The sequence below is a fragment of the Amaranthus tricolor genome, chromosome 4 (assembly GCF_026212465.1).
Source record: "Amaranthus tricolor cultivar Red isolate AtriRed21 chromosome 4, ASM2621246v1, whole genome shotgun sequence".
Taxonomy (NCBI): Eukaryota; Viridiplantae; Streptophyta; class Magnoliopsida; order Caryophyllales; family Amaranthaceae; genus Amaranthus; species Amaranthus tricolor.
The window spans coordinates 26,733,332-26,750,731 of NC_080050.1; the positions used below are offsets into that span (position 1 = coordinate 26,733,332).

The following is a 17,400-nucleotide window of genomic DNA, read 5'->3' on the forward strand; positions in this document are numbered from 1 at the left end:
GCAACATAATTTGTTGCTAATATGTAAAAAAAATACTTTAAATGATTAACTGAGACCTTGAATGATTAGTCTAACAATATGTTTTTAGTAATTACATTTTTATATTTTTTAATTAATATACATAATCAACTAGTCAATAGATGAAGGATTAGAATAATGGATTGGATTGCGTAAAAATATAAAAAGTGTCATGGTATCATTTATTTATTTATTTATTTATTTAAATTATTACCTTATTACCCCTTGACCTTTCGCATTGACTATGACTTTCGGTCAACGGGCCTTTTTCGGAATTTTCCATCCCCCTTGAATGGCCCATGAATTAGTAACCTTTCAATGCCTTAACTACCTTCCCATAAAGCAACTCCCCACTCTCCCTCATTCCATGACTGTCCTTCTTCCAAGGTTGGTAACTTCCCACTTCCCCTAAAATGCATGGTAATCCTTCTTCCATGGGAACTAACTGCCCATGTCTCCCATGATCTTCAACTCCCACTCTCTGATGTAACTTCCTCCTTGAGCATTATAAAAAGGGACAATCATCAGAGAGGAGAGGACATCTAAAAAATAATCTACAGGAGCCTTACTTGTTCTCTACTTCCTTTTCAACTCCATTAGCCTACCAAAAGTCCGTAACGTCAACCGCAATATCTCGCATTCAGTTTATAATCACTTACTACATATTATCATATCCACGTTCTAACTTGAGCGTCGGAGGGGTTTTCCGGGAGATCACCCCCCGGACAAGGCTAACGTGTTGTTTCGCAGGAATTCAAGTCGCTTCCTTCCACGAGTCGCTCTTCTCGATCACACTTCCACCTATCTCCAGGTATTTTAATTGTCTTTCGCACTTCCTCGTTTCATCACCGAAACAGTTTGGCGCCGTCTGTGGGGAAAGAATAAAAAGTTATGGCTCCTAAAAGAAATCCCACACAAACCGCAACCGTGCATAGCACAGATACAGACACTTCCGCTGGTCACGCTAACAATCAAGCCGTGACTCGTCGTGATCTGGACATGCTAACGCGCAACCTCACTGTCGCCTTTTCCGAACAACTCCGCGCCGTCATGAATAACAATAACCCGCCTCAGCAGCAGGTATTGGAAGAAATGGCGGACCAGATTAAAAACCTTCGCGATAGAATCGAACCCTAAGAGTTGTCTAAATCCCGCAGATCTCAGGATGGAAACTCGAGGATGTCACATTCCAGCAGACGCAATAAGAAGAGGCGGGAGAGATCGAGATCCCGCACAAGTTTCAGCAGGAGTAATCCACAAGATCGCGTATCCAAGACCGCCTCCCAAGATGCCCGGACCTATCTAGAAAGCAAAAAGCAGAAGGCATCCGAAAGCGTCCAATCGCTGGTGGATAGAAGGAGGCAAGAGAGGAAGAAGGCGCAGCTCGCAGGATCTAGCCATCCCGGGAGTCCTGTCACCATGCCCCGGAATGAGGTCGAGGTAAATAACCTCCCTGAAGATCCTACGCCAATAATCTCCCCGTTGGCTCCAGAAATACTAAATACCCCCAACCCGGGGAGAATAAAAATCCCAAACATGACGGCATTCGACGGCACGTCATGCCCCGAAGAACACTTGATGGCTTACAAAAATTTGATGGTGCTGCACACTACCAACCCATCCTTGTGGTGTAAATTCTTCCTAACTACTCTTACTGGAGTAGCCTTGACATGGTACACCTCCCTTCCGGGAGGAAGTATCCATAACTTTGCCCAATTAGAAGGCAAATTCCTAGGTCATTTTGTGGCATCCAGGAGGCAGGAGAAATCAAACTTCCATTTGCTTAGCATAACGCAACTGGAAGGGGAATCCATATCATCTTACTTGAAGAAATTCCATGAGGCAGTACTGGAGGTGAAGAATTTGAAAGAATCAGTCGCCTTGAACGCCCTAATCAACGGAATGAAGGCTCAAAGACTAAAGTTCCAGTTGGTCGAAAGTCAGGTGAAGACATACGCGGAGGCCATGAAGCAATGGCAAAGCTATGTCACGGCCTCCGAGATATGTCAGGCACATGACCCAAAAAGGCGAAAGTCTGAAAAGAAAGATGTCGCATCCTCCCATCAATCTTTATGGAACAGAGAGGAGCATTCGTCAAGGAGGGACAGAAATTACATGCCGCGTCGTCCAGAGCCCCCGTCAGACATGGGACCTCCACGATCCCGGCACGTATATATCGCGGAAGGGGAGTCCAGGACGCGGAATTTGCTAGACGGAGGTAACGACCCGATGTTCAATCGAAACAGGAAGGACATTTTCTTCGCTGTTCGAGATAAGTTGCCAGCTCCACCTCCTACTACCACTCCTTCCGATAAACGCAACTACAATTTGTGGTGTGATTACCACAAAGAGCACGGCCATACTTTGGCCCAGTGCCGCGAACTCAAACGTATCCTACATCAATTGGCTGATGAAGGAAAACTGTTTAGGTTCGTTAACCGAAGGGACTATGACGCAAGAGGAGAAGCGGAAAGAAGGCAGTGGAATCAAAGACGCGGATCCCCCAAGAGGGATGAGGCAAGGCGTGAAAGTTCCAACACACAAGGAACTATCAACGTAATTTTCGGAGGATACACTGAAGAATATCCTACCATTCGAGCCGCGAGGGATAGCGTCCATACTCTGCTGAAAGGACCTCTAAAAACCGTATCAAAGGGACCGATCATGAGATTTGATGCCACTACTTCCCAACTGTTGCAACAACCACACATTGATCCTTTAGTGGTTACCATCAAGATTGGGCAAATGATGGTGAGGCGAGTATTGGTGGATACCGGAAGCACAGCCGATCTTATAACGATGGAATGCCTAAAAAAAATGAAATTCGAAGAAAAGCACCTGCAACCCCTTGATAAACCTTTGATTGGGTTTGGAGGAAACCAGGTCATTCCAATGGGAACAATCATACTCCCTGTGCGAGTAGGGGAAAGAAGCGGAAGCAGAACAATGCCCGTGCGATTCACGGTGGTAGATCTGGCGTTCCCCTACAACGCCATCATGGGACTCCCACTCATCAACAAGATCAAAGCGGCAATCTTCCCTCACCAACTCTTGTTACAGTTTGAGCAGGACGACGGACAAGTGGGCATCCTCAAGGGAGACCAGGTAATGGCCCGCCAATGCCTCATCAACACCTTGAAACGAGGAACTTCCGTCATCCCTTCTAAAAGAGGAAGGGGAGAAAAGTCTCCTTCCCTCATGAGTATAGATGGACAATAGCCCTCATTCATCAGTCTCAATTTCAACTAACAGCAGTGTTAGTCAAATTAGACAATAGCTCTCATTCATCAGTTACAATCGTTTTTCCGTCACAATTTCAATTTCAATATAGTAGAAGTTTCAATAATTCATTCATCATCCAACGTCAAATTCCAATGTTTCCAATTATTCGGTGTTATATTCTACATTATCGAAATTATCTAGTCTTCAAAATGTAAAGTTGTCGGACGTACTCGACATCCGTTTACACAGCGTTAAGTTATCAAGTATCAGACGCCCACTAAACTTCCTTATTGCAAATCTTGTTAAAATCATCGTTTTCTATAAACTCGGCAGAAATCAGCGACATCTGTGAATCGTTTTCTAGTCTTGAATTCATTTGCTAACGGAAGCGTTCACCACACATCCGCGGAAGTATTCCATTTTCCACGAACTGCCCGACAAATGCAAAAAGTAGTTGAGGCTTCTGAATTGAATCTTTAAAACTTGCGGAAGATATCACGAAGGAGCCGTGGTGGCTATAGCACTTCGAGAATATTGGTTGTGTCTGCAGAGTCTATAAGTCGGACTCTATATATGACCAACTTTCTCGCAATTTTTCTAAGTTATGAAGATTCTGCAATGAGTCTATGCAGGTATTATTTATTCCGCGACAATGTTCTATATAGCTGAGTTCACTTGCCTTAGTGTTGTCCTACAATTCCTATAAGGCATGAAAAATTATTGTGGAAGATATTCGTGTCATCGATAAGTCGGACCCCCAATGAGAGGGGGAATATCGATAATTTTTCTAAATACCTAGACACTTGAATGTTTCGGGGGAGTCGATAAGTCGGACTCCCAAGGTGTGTGAAGATGTCGATAATTTCTCTAAGTTATCAGGCTTCCTCATGAAGCCGGAGGGTCGATAAGTCGGACCCTAATTTAGACCCCAAAAAGGTAAAAATGTTGGGAAAAATCTAAGTATGATGAGGATTGTTCATTCTACCATCTGACTTATAGATGTGGCGGATCTTTTGCCGCGTCACTCGTGATAGCCGCGGAATAAAAATGAAGCCGCGTCATCCTCCTCTTCGTTACAAACCCCTACATGATCAGCTTCCAATTTTTCAAAGTTCCAATAAATCCGTACTCATTGTGGAAGGTGTCCGTAGAGTCGATAAGTCGGACTCCCAAATGCCCCCAATTATGGTGCAAAAATTCTAAGTGTGGGAGAATTCTCATATTTCCGTATGATCGAAGACACGAACCTTTGTGCTCATTCCGCGTTATAGAAGAATAAGGGGCTTGTTAAGACGAAGAAAAATTGCGAGTATTTTTGTCGTTTCGCGATGTTGATAAGTCGGACACCCAAAGTGTGAAAATATTGATAATTTCTCTAAGTTATCAAATTTCTTATTGACGTCGTAGAGTCGATAAGTCGGACCGTAAATTACACTCCAAAGGAAATATAAAAAATTCTAAGTATGGAGATTACCCATTCTACCGTCCGACTTATAAATATGGCGAATCCTTATTCCGCGTCATTCAAGATAGCCGCGGAATACAACAAGGCCGCGTCATCCTCCTTAGCGTCATATGAGCAACTTCCAATCTTTCGAAGCATTCTTATCGATCCGCGATATAGATAAGTCAGACCCCCAGGTGCTCCCTACCATTTTTGAGATATTCTAAGTATGGAAGGATTTTCATATTGAATGTATAGTTGAAGATGCGGACTATCAGTTCGCGTCATGATTAAATCGAAGACGCGGAAATATTCTGAGCGAAAGTCCAAGCCGCGTCGTCAGTTGCTCACGTGATTTATTACTCTGCTTTGAGACATATTTATGCCGCGGCATATTACCCTTCTAAGACTCCATGACATATCAATAGCGAGAAGGAAGATTTAACAATAAAGTTGGTATCTTGTCCGTGGAGTCGACAAGTCGGACCCTCCTTGGTGGTAATTTCGCCCAAAAATATTTTAAGTCTTAGAGTTTCCGCGGCCTTAAATATAATATAATCCGAAACGGAAGGGAGGAAACCGTCATATTGTCCGCAAGATAGACAAGTCGGACCCCCCTTTGGTAAGCAAATTCCAAAAAAATTCTAAGTCATGGGATAGCCGCAAAATTAAAGTAGCACAAACTAGGTTGGAAGCACCAGTTTAATAATAAATCCGTGCGAGTTATTACATAATAGTAAGGTTGTCTCAGTTGGTCTGAAGTGCTGCACACCATCCCAGAGGTTGCGGGATCAAACACTCTCATTTGCATTTTTGCTGCTAGCTGAGGGTACTCCGCGGCATGATATAATCCGCGGCTTGAGTTATTCTATTCGCTTTCCCCTTGGATTTATAAAAAAATAATAATAATAATAATAAATAAAATTGGTGTGATCCGCATAGTAGACAAGTCGGACCCCCATTGGGGGCGATCTTGTCCCAAAAAATTCTAAGTATTGGAGCTTCCGCGGCATTAAAGTATCATAGGCTGGGCTGGAGATGTTGAAATATAAAAAGCACGCGTGAATTGTTATACATTGGTGATGCTGTCTCAGTTGGTTTCGAGTGCTGAATGTTGTACTCAAGGTCGCAGGATCAAGCCCCCTGAACTACATTTTTTGCTGCTGAATAATATAGAGGGATGGGGCTACTCCGTGGCCTGCTTCAAAGCCGCGGCTCATTTAGCCTTATTCGTTTCTCTTGAACTCGGAGCGTTTCGCACGATCACTTTGAAAAGGTCATAACTTTTTCGTTACAACTCGGAATTCGACGTGTGAACAGTCGATTCGAAGCTTGCTAGCCCAATTTTCAGAATCCGCCCAAAGATCTGCCAAATTGTGGATATATTCATCTTCTTAAGGGTTCAAACGCTCTCTACTATCATATCCCTTCATTAATGCCAAGGTGTTTTGGTAGATGCTTACCGTTTCCACATGAAGAAAGATATTTCGAGTCGTCGGGGCTCCCTCTTCATATCATCCTTCATGCGTGGGGCTAAATGTCATAGTATCATTTATTTATTTATTTATTTATTTATTTAAATTATTACCTTATTACCCCTTGACCTTTCGCATTGACTATGACTTTCGGTCAACGGGCCTTTTTCTGAATTTTCCATCCCCCTTGAATGGCCCATGAATTAGTAACCTTTCAATGCCTTAACTACCTTCCCGTAAAGCAACTCCTCACTCTCCCTCATTCCATGGCTGTCCTTCATCCATGGTTGATAACTTCCCACTTCCCCTTAAATGCATGGTAATCCTTCTTCCATGGGAACTAACTGCCCATGTCTCCCATGATCTTCAACTCCCACTCTCTGATGTAACTTCCTCCTTGAGCATTATAAAAAGGGACAGCCATCAGAGAGGAGAGGACATCTAAAAAATAATCTACAAGAGCCTTACTTGTTCTCTACTTCCTTTTCAACTCCATTAGCCTACCAAAAGTCCGTAACGTCAACCGCAATATCTCACATTCAGTTTATAATCACTTACTACATATTATCATATCCACGTTCTAACTTGAGCGTCGGAGGGGTTTTCCGGGAGATCACCCCCCGGACAAGGCTAACGTGTTGTTTCGCAGGAATTCAAGTCGCTTCCTTCCACGAGTCACTCTTCTTGATCACACTTCCACCTATCTCCAGGTATTTTAATTGTCTTTCGCACTTCCTCGTTTCATCACCGAAACAAAAAGGTTTAAGTATTGATATATACACAGACATGGGTGGTCTTAAGTACATTTTGCCCCTATAAATTAGGAGTCCCAAATTAGTTTCAAGATGCATTTTTTAATCAAGTTTCGCAGTTCATACTTAATTTTTCGCTTTTACTAGATTTGTTTGATGATGAGATGAACTGTGTCTTGTTATTGCTGTTTATGAGCGAATATTCAAGCATAAACTATTTTATTTTAGAATGAAATTATACATTTTGGTGCTAATTAGTTTTACAATTAATGTAATTTTCTTTAATCATACGTAAAGAGTATAAGGGTCCCATTTTGAAATAAATTACAAAAAATAGGGCCCATAATCTTTGTTGTACTCGTGTATAGTATAAAAATAATTATTATTATGTTGTCTATGCAGACTCCAGGATTAAACATCATCACAGGGTATCTCATGGGTTTGATTCTACCAGGATCCGAATATTGTGATCTTTGCTACTTGTCCGACTGCTAAAGGTGTTGTTGTTGATGTATGCCCTATATTTTGATTTTATCTTTCTTTCCATATATTCATTTAGGAATTAGCTTTAGTTGATGACTTTTTGTTTTTTTTTTATAATAATATTAGTATAGAAACTCATGCAATGTAGATTTTGTTAGTAATATAAATTGCGAACAAAGATGTAATTGCAAATTATTTTCATCAAATCATTGCTTTTTTATCATCAAATCACGCATTATTGTGTAAAGTTTTAATACCAATTTAATTGGTCATACATATTTGATGTAATTAAATGTTTTTGAAAACTCATCTTTAATGCTTAAAACAAATTATAATTAATAAAATAAAGGAAAAATTATCGTGAATAATACAAACTTTTGTTAATTTCCCTACAGTAATATCAACTATTGATTAACCAAGAATAATACCAACTTAAGGGGGTATTTTCCTAAAATAATACCAACTTTAGTTTATTAACTAATTTACCGATTTCTTTTGTCTTATAATCACCTATAGTTTGATTTTAATATATTTGAGATTTTTTAGGAAAACACCCCCTTTAAGTTGATATTATTCATGCTTAATCAAAAGTTAGTATTATTGTAGGAAAATAAACAAAAGATTATATTATTCCTGATAATTTTTCCTAAAGTAAAATCTTTTTTGATGTCATGTAATCACATTTTAATTTGTAAATATGATCCATTTGACAAAGCTTCATAATGTCACAAGTTGAAAATTTTCAATTCTTTTATTATATTGATTGATTGAATTTTTGGCCTTTTTTTATCACAAATTGTTGTGAGGGATGGTCTCTCCGAGATACGCATTAGATATATGGCTAAATAGCCCGATTAGTATAATTTAAAGAGAAAATTAGAATGTAGGGCTCTTATTTTGAGGTTTTCTATTTGAGAGACGGTCTCTCACAAGAGTAGCTGTTTTTTTTATATGTAGTAATATAAGAATGAAGTTTCTAGGTTAAATTTTATTAGGTGGCTGGTGAATTGTTGAATAGTTGGGTAATATTAAAGAGTAGGGCGGATTTTTTTATTATGTAGTGCAAAGACTTATCATTAAACAGAATCTTAAAGATATACGTGCTAGCTCGTACTTTGGAGCAATCCCAAGAGACAAACAAGTAATTACAACGTCAAAACAAGTAGAAAACCAACAAATTAAATATAAATCATATCTTGGGGCTTTAATAATGTAACTATCAGGTTAATTTTATGAGAAGAATTACAGTGAGGGGTTTTGATCTTGAGAAAGAATAGAGGAAGAGAGAAAGAAGAAGTTCTATTGATTGAATTCTTCTATGTTTTTACAAGTACCTCTTGCATGCTTACCAAGAGGTTTTTATATGAGGTTACAAGAGCTTATTATCAAGTTCTATTGATTGAATTCTTCTATGTTTTTACAAGTACCTCTTGCATGCTTACCAAGAGGTTTTTATATGAGGTTACAAGAGCTTATTATCAAGTTCTATTGATTGAATTCTTCTATGTTTTTACAAGTACCTCTTGCATGCTTACCAAGAGGTTTTTATATGAGCTTATTATCAAGAATAATGTTCTGTTATTGCATAATAGAATACTAGTAATCTACAGCTAACTCTTCATCTAACATATCATCATCCCCCCTCAAGCTGGGGATTGTATCTGGATACATGCCTAGCTTGGACTTCAGCTTGTTATGCTGTAATGACCCCAGAGCTTTGGTCATGATATCTGCAAGCTGCTCTGCTGAAGGAGTATATGTCAACTGAATTAATCCTTCAAGAACTTTGTCACGAGTGAAGTGACAATCAATTTCTATGTGTTTGGTACGTTAGTGAAATACTGGATTTTTACCAATGTGAATAGCACTTTGATTATCACAATACAAGGTCACTGGTTGCAGATTTGTCACACCCAATTCTGTAAGAAGTCTGACCAACCAAGTTGTCTCTGAAGATGCTGAAGCCATTGCTCGATATTCAGCTTCACTTGAGCTCTTGGAAAGAGTTGATTGCTTCTTAGATTTCCAAGACACTAGAGATTTGCCCAATAACAAGACATATCCTGTTACTGATCATCTAGTATTGGGGCATGCTGCCCAATCTGAGTCTGAATATCCTGTCAAAGTCAAGTGATCTGTAGCATACAGAAGAATTCCTTGACCTAAGGTGTGTGAAACATATCTCAACACATGATGCAGGGCCTGTACATGATGCACTCTGGGCTGATGCATGAATTGACTCAGAGTCTGTATTGAAAAAGACATGTCTGGTCTTGTGTGACTCAAAAAGTTCAACTTCCCTACTATCTTCCTGTAATGTGCAGGATCTGCGTACAAGTCTCCATCATCAATCATAAGCTTCACATTTGTAGGTAGAGGAGTTTTAACCACCTTTGATACATCCATATTACAATCAAGAAGCAACTCCTTTGTGAATTTCTTTTGTGTCATCACAATACCATTCAGCAATTTACAGATTTCTATCCTCAAGAAATAGTTTAGTGTTCCCAAGTCCTTGATACTGAACACGGAGTGTAAATGATCCTTGAACAATAAAATTTCTGCTTCATTTGAACCTGTCACTATTATATCATCAACATATATTACTGCTACCGTGATATCATCAACAACATCTTTGATGAACAAGGAATAGTCATTTTTAGACTGTTTATAACCCATATGCTGTAGTTCAGAATTTAACTTTGCATACCACTGCCGTGAAGCTTGTTTAAGTCCATACAAAGACTTGTTAAGCTTGCAGACATAATTGTTTGGATTGTTAACTCCTTGAGGAACTCTCACATAAACTTCTTTTGTAAGTTCTCCATGCAGAAAGGCATTATTAATGTCCAATTGATACAACTTCCATCTCTTGCTTGCTGCCAAAGCCAATAAACATCTCACAGTGGCCATTTTAACCACTGGTGAAAAGGTTTCAAGATAATCAATTCCGTATTTTTGTATAAATCCCTGAGCAACCAGCCTTGCTTTTAACCTCTCAATACTTCCATCTGCATTAAGCTTCACCTTGTAAACCCACTTACAGCCAATTGGTTTCTTTCCTTTTGGTAAAGGCACCACATCCCATGTATCATTAGCAACCAATGCATCTAACTCCTTGTTCATGGCTGCTATCCACCCTGCATTTTGAGAGGCTTCTAAGTAGCTAGAGGGTTTTGAAATTTCTGAGACCTTGTTTATCAGCACTTTCATTGGAGGAGGGAGGACATCAAATTGTACAATATTACACCAATGATTATGCAAAAAATTTGCTGCACACACATATTTATCCAAGTATGCAGGTCTTTTCTTTGGCCTGTTTTATTGTCTTGGTTGAGAAACAGTGTTGGGTATATTTTTTGGAGCTGAAGTGTTTGAGGAATTGGATGAATCAAGTTCTGCAGAAATAACAGTGTTATCATGTTCTGCAATTAGAGTATCAGGAAAAACTTGAAAGGGTTCTGGTATTGGGTAGTTCATGTCTAGGTCTAAGGGTGTGTTTATGGGAAGAAAAATTGGATATTTTGTGGTGTGGGCTTGTGTTTCATAGTGAAAAGGTAAATGTTTCTCATAAAAAATTACGTCTTTAGAAACAATCATTCTCTTTGTCTCTAAATCATACACCTTAAAGGCTTTCTGATTTGGTGGATAACCCAATAGAACACAAGGTGAAGAGCTCTCATCAAATTTTGTTCTACCTGTTTTCAAAGTTGATACATAACACAAACAACCAAAAACCTTCAAGTGACTCAGATCTGGTTTCTTTCCATTCAACAACTCATATGGAGAAGCAAAATTCACTAAACTCAAATGGCATTCTGTTGATTACATGAGTAGCAGTCAACAAGCACTCACCCCAAAACTTTATAGGAACTCTAGACTGAAAATATAATGCCCTTGCAGTCTCTAACAAATGTCTGTGCTTCCTTTCCACAATTCCATTTTACTGTGGAGTATCAGGACAAGATTTTTGATGTTTAATCCCATACTTTCTGTAAACAAGAAAAATATCGCCTTCACATAGCTCTTTGGCATTATCACTCCTTATACATAGCACTAGAATGCTGTATTGAGTCTTAATGAAAACAAGAAAATCAGACATAATATTCACAACATCAGTTTTATTCCTCATAAGAAATGTCCATGTATTTCTTGAGAAATCATCTACAATGGTAAGAAAATAGCTAAATGCATCATGAGTCTTATTCTTATATGGACCCCATGTATCTACATGAAGTAATTCAAAACATTTCTTAGCTTTAGACACACTTACAGGAAAAGGTTTTCTCGTCTGCCTAGCCTTATGACAAACTTGACAAATCACTTGACTTCCTGCTTTATTGGAAAAAACAGAATTAACTAGATGCAACTTATTGAAAGGCATATGTCCCATTCTAAGGTGCCAAAGTTTTGCATCTTCAGCAATTTTACCAACTTTAGTTGCATCAGCAACTGCAACCTCTTGAGTATGTATCTTCTCTGACTTTATCATAGTTCTATCATCAACAGCATATAACCCAGACACCAATTTACCAAGCACCACTGACTGACTCAATGTTGGTCCTTGAATTATGCATTTATCATGAGTAAAAGTTACCTCACAATTTAAATCTCCACATAATCTATGAGTAGAGATCAAATTGAACTTCAACCCAGGCACATGTAAAACATTGTGCAATTCTATACCATTATCAAAGAGCACAGTTCCAATATGTTCAACTGTAACATGCTTACCATCATCAATAGTAATTGTGTTTGGACTTTTATCAAACGCTTTATAATTCTCAAACAAATCTAAACTTGAAAAAATATGGTCTATAGCACCACTGTCAACAATCCAATTTTGATTTAAACAAGTTTAGAGACATGTACCTGCCACATGTACTTGGGACTTATTTGCTCCCTGAATCTGTAGAGCCTTAAGAATACTGCTGAACTGATCTGAAGAGATATGAGTAACATGGTTTGCTATCTCCTCATTTCTTTCTTCCATTTGAGCTATTGCTGTAACCTTCTTGACTTTTCCTTTAGCAAAAGTTGAAGGATATCAATGGAGCTTAAAACACTTTTCAATTGTATGTCCAGGAATTCTACAATGCTCACAGTAAGGTCTCTTCCCTGCTATCACCAATATGTTTCCATTAGATGACTGAAAAGTCATTCTAGAACCTTAATAATGATTCTTGTAGTTCCTTTTATAATCTGTAGCAAACACCATAGCTCTATTACTTGATTCTTCATCAATCAAGTTTGCTTGCCTCTGTTTTTCTTCTTGTGTGAGCAGTTTATATGCCATAGAAATGGTTGGCAAAGGCTGCATCATCAAGATATTAGTTCTTACAGCAGTAAATTTATTATCCAGCTTCATAAGCAACTGTACCAGCCTTTCTTCTTGCTGTTGTTTCATGAAAGTTTGATTAAAAGTACAGCCAACACTTGTACAAGAAGGCAATGGATTTATCTGATTGATTTGATCCCAAATAGCCTTCATCTGAGTGAAAAACTCAGTAACAAAAATTTCTTGACCTTGTTTCAAATCTGTCAAAGATTGCTGCAAAGTGTATAATTGAGGTCCTGAGGTCTGAGAAAACCTCTCCTCAAGATCCTTCCATATTTCTTGAGAAGAAGTTAAAAACAAAACACTCCTAGCAATCGAACTTTCCAAGGATCTCAAAATGTAAGAAATGATTATAGCATCACATCTTTTCCATGCACTACAATTTGGATCATCTTCAGTGGGTTTCGGCAAGCTTCCATCAATGAACCCTAATTTATTCTTCGTCGCGAGTGCAATGATCATACTTCTCTTCCATTCTCCATAAGCTTCACCAAAAAAATTTTCGAAAATAATAGGCAAGGCAGTATTCTCAGATGGATTGATGTAATAAGGTGAAGGTGGATCAGATGTTACTGCAATTGACGAATTGGTCGCCATTTTCAAGCAAAAGAAAAGAAATTTGTATAAACGAAAGAAACAATAGATTGATTGATTCAACTCTTTGATATTATCAAAGAAAAATTGTTCAAACTCTCACGATTTCTTGTAGAAATCTGCAGAAATTCGAAGCTATTATAATTGATTTCACTGTAATAATCGAAAGATTTGAAAATCTTTGAACTCCCGCTCTGATACCATGAGAAGAATTACAGTGAGGGGTTTTGATCTTGAGAAAGAATAGAGGAAGAGAGAAAGAAGAAGTTCTTTTGATTGAATTCTTCTATGTTTTTACAAGTACCTCTTGCATGCTTACCAAGAGGTTTTTATATGAGGTTACAAGAGCTTATTATCAAGAATAATGTTCTGTTATTGCATAACAGAATACTAGCAATCTACAGCTAACTCTTCATCTAACATATCATCACTTTAAGTTGAGTTTATTCTTTTAATCTACAGCTAACTCTTCATCTAACATATCATCACTTTAAGTTGAGTTTATTCTTTTATATACCCTAACACAAGCAGAAGAACAAAACTAAAAGAAATGAGAAGAAAGCTTTGGTAATACATGGGGTTGGTAGCAGAGGAAGTACGACGAGTACTAGAAGTGGAGTTAGACTTCTGGGCTTGAGTGCATTCAAGACCTTTGCGACTGTCACGACATAAGGTGGCAAAAAGGCCAGGTGGGTACTTGCCGTAGAGGTTGATGTAGCTGAACATGGTGGTTATACAATTATTGGTTACGTCGTTTAAGTCATGACTGTAAGGGCATGCCAAGTCCTTGAAAGCATCACAACATTTGTTTTTAGGATATCTTGGTCCTTTGCACTTGCTTGTTATCACACTGTAGTTCCACTTCTGAATGTCAAGTTGGCACTCTGTAACTCATTCAAGGTCCATATATATAACAATAGCCAATTTCACAAATCTCTAGCAAAATTTTATCATGCATACTTATATGAGAACACTTTAAATTAGAATTATGGATGTAGCATATGCTCTACTCATACATAACGCTAATTATTCTACTTTAAAACGAGACATACATAAAAATTTATTAAAAAACGCAAATGTCCCTGTGACAAATAGTCCAGTCCATGTACAAAATTGGTAGAAATTGGAATGATAGGTAGGTAAAATGATACGATTTTTTCGCATCTATTTCAATTGGGACTGGTATATGTATGAATTTGATGAATATTGAGGATTTATGAGTATGAAAAGTCTCAACCGCCATGGGTTGGGTGGTGCATATTAGGTCTTATCCGCCCCCCTTGTCCCATTCTACAATGTATATATAGATTTATATAAATGAGTATGTACAAGCCTAGTTTTAGAATGAAGAATGATATATACATCCCTTAAGACTGTATATAATTATTTATGATCATTTTGTCAATCAAATAAATATGTACAAGCCTTATTTTATAATCAAATAAGGATGTACAAGCCTATTTTTAGAATGGAGAATAATATATACATCCCTTAGGATTGTATATAAAAAAAATTAGTGACTTTTTAATGTAATTTTATATTGTATTTGCTTTGGAAATATAAAGTACTAGATAGATTCCCGTGTAAAATATGGATTTTAAAAATGTTTACTGATATGAATAGATATTATTTTATAAAACTAATTCATTTACAACATAAACTTAATTATTTTATCTTTGTATCTTTTATGATATTATCATAATCAAAGTGAATAAATAATTCATTATACAAGAATATCAAAACATACACTCATAGTAATTATTGAAAACTGAGACATATAAAATTTAAAAGTCTTTAACCATGACGATTTAGTTGAAAAAATAGCCAAATTAAATTAGTTAGCTTATTCATTATATGGTGGTGATTTATCTAAGTTCAAATAATAAAGATTTACATGTATATTTTTTATTTTGATTTACATAAAATTTAATTTATCATACATACATAAATTAATATTTTATTTTTATCTTTTTAGGTTGGAACGCTTTCGTTTTGATAACGGTTTAATGAACCAAATTTTAAATTTCTTTATGATTTAGGATTAAAAAAATTATAGGTTTACATAAGGAAATATAGTGTATCAATAGATCGATCGCATAAATTATAGTCAATCAACAAATATTACAAATTTTTTTTAAACTCAGCTATATATTATTTTCCAAAATTATTTTTAACTCAAATTATGTTTGATTTTCTTAATCTATTTTTCATACTTAACTGTTTTACGGGATGGAGTTGGAATTACTCAATTTTTTAATTTTAGGAGTTTTTTCCTTGTTTTTCTTGCATTCTTATATGTTGCAGGTTATTAATTGCGTGGGAATCGTGGAGTGAGGATCACCTAGAATCATAGCTTTTATTAGAGTCGTATTTCAATTTAAATTTTACCTTAGGTTGTTTAAATTTTATATGAACATAGATTGTGTTTCAGTCTTTTCTCATGTTGTAAGACCCGTTATTGGATTTAAAGTTATTAAGTCATTTCTTAGTCATTAAGCCTTACATTAATTTTATTAGAAATAGATGTGGCGGTAACACTCCCATTAGTAGGTTTTGGCTCATGTTTTTCGTTAGAAGTGTTTTCAAAAGTTCGACCTATTTTGAGGGTGTTACAAAGTGGCATTAGTAGCTAGGTTTGTTTTGGTCAAATCTTAGGGTCCTTTAGGATTTAAAGTTTAAAAAGGCTTAAATTAAAAATAGGTTAAATGATACAAGGTAAAATAATTTTAAATAATTTAAGTAAGTTACAAATAAAAATAAATTATGAGAGTGGGGACGAATGGTTTATTCTTTTGAAGTACTTTTAAGTACTTAGTAGTAGTGTGTTATTTCTTTTAATTATATTTCCGTTGTCTTTCGTTTTTGTTAGATGCCTCGATTCTGTTGCACTGCTAGGAAAAGTGTTAGAAATTTTCGTGATGCACCGTACCACCTTTCTATGAAAGCAGGAGAACCCATTTCCTCATATATCCATCTTCTCTGTGTAAGCATGGAGAACTGTCACCTAAATAAGTATCATGACAACTTTGATTATAACACACCACATAAGCAAGCAGATGTTCTTATTCGAACCTTAAGTGATATAGGCCCTTATGCCGAACTTAAGAAAGAATACAACAATATAATTAAAAACGGGAGACCTAATTGGGAAAGGTATGCGGATGAAAATGAGAAATGGTTCCGTACTCTAGAATATTTAGAAAAGAGGATGATCGATGCTAAGGCGAAGAGGATTTATAATGTATCTGGGAGCTCCTATGACTACGAGGATGAGAATGACGGGGAAAATGATAACACCTATACCATACCTATACTTATTCAATCTGAAGATGAAGAAAACTATGAACCAAAGGAGGACTATGTGGAAGATCCTAAGGAGGATCCTGAGGAGGATTATGAGGAAGAGCCAGTTCGAAAGTGATTTTGATGATTACTTGTTAACTAGAAAAATGGGATAGCAGGTTGGAATTTGCTAGCTTTAGATTATTTTGCTAGTTGTCTTTAATTTTGAACAATGTTGATTTTATTTATTGTCATTGGATTATTATTTGAAAATTTTTAGTAATGAATATTTTCATGAGTCTTTTTATGTTGTGTGTGCAAATTGTTTCCTTGTCTTTTCTTTCAATCTTGAATATTGAGAATAAGTGTGTATGAACATGATGGAAACGTTAGTAGTAAACACTTAGTTTCTTATATAGGCAGCCTATGCAATACCCGAACGTTTACACTCGATCTCGCAGGCGTCAACAAGCAAATAACATGGCCGAAACACCTGAACAATTAACAGCTAGAGTGAGGGTATTTGAGCAGTTGTCACAAAACATAGGATTACTAGTGCAAAACCAAGCTAACAATATGAACAATGGACATGATGACCCCCAAGCTGTCATGGCTAAGAAGATTGCCACTTTAAAACCCCTTATCTTTGTTGGGAAAGAAGACCCTATGCTATTAGAGAATTGGCTACGTGACATGGAGAAAATCTTTACTGCAAATGGAACACCTGAGGCCCAAAAGGTTAACCAAGCCACGTTTTACCTACGTGAGGATACCGACACATGGTGGGAAACT

The 17,400-nt window shown here is 37.1% G+C and overlaps 1 protein-coding gene across 1 annotated transcript; it reads left to right on the top strand.

The window, feature by feature from the left end:
• Nucleotides 1–1,017: 1,017 nt before the first annotated feature.
• LOC130810902 (uncharacterized) lies at nucleotides 1,018–4,148 on the top strand. Its single transcript, XM_057677026.1, has 5 exons — nucleotides 1,018–1,098; nucleotides 1,183–1,872; nucleotides 2,029–3,123; nucleotides 3,733–3,872; nucleotides 4,040–4,148. Exons 1-5 carry the CDS (start codon nucleotides 1,018–1,020, stop codon nucleotides 4,146–4,148), a joined length of 2,115 nt encoding a protein of 704 aa, XP_057533009.1.
• The last annotated feature ends 13,252 nt before the right edge of the window (nucleotides 4,149–17,400 follow it).

Bases quoted from the DNA above. Each gene is read 5' to 3' on its own strand.
- LOC130810902 (XM_057677026.1), top strand. From the start codon at position 1,018: ATGCTAACGCGCAACCTCACTGTCGCCTTTTCCGAACAACTCCGCGCC. The intron at 1,099-1,182 runs GTATTGGAAGAA...CGCAGATCTCAG, and splicing joins ATAACCCGCCTCAGCAGCAG to GATGGAAACTCGAGGATGTC. The intron at 3,124-3,732 runs GTAATGGCCCGC...AACTTGCGGAAG, and splicing joins GCATCCTCAAGGGAGACCAG to ATATCACGAAGGAGCCGTGG.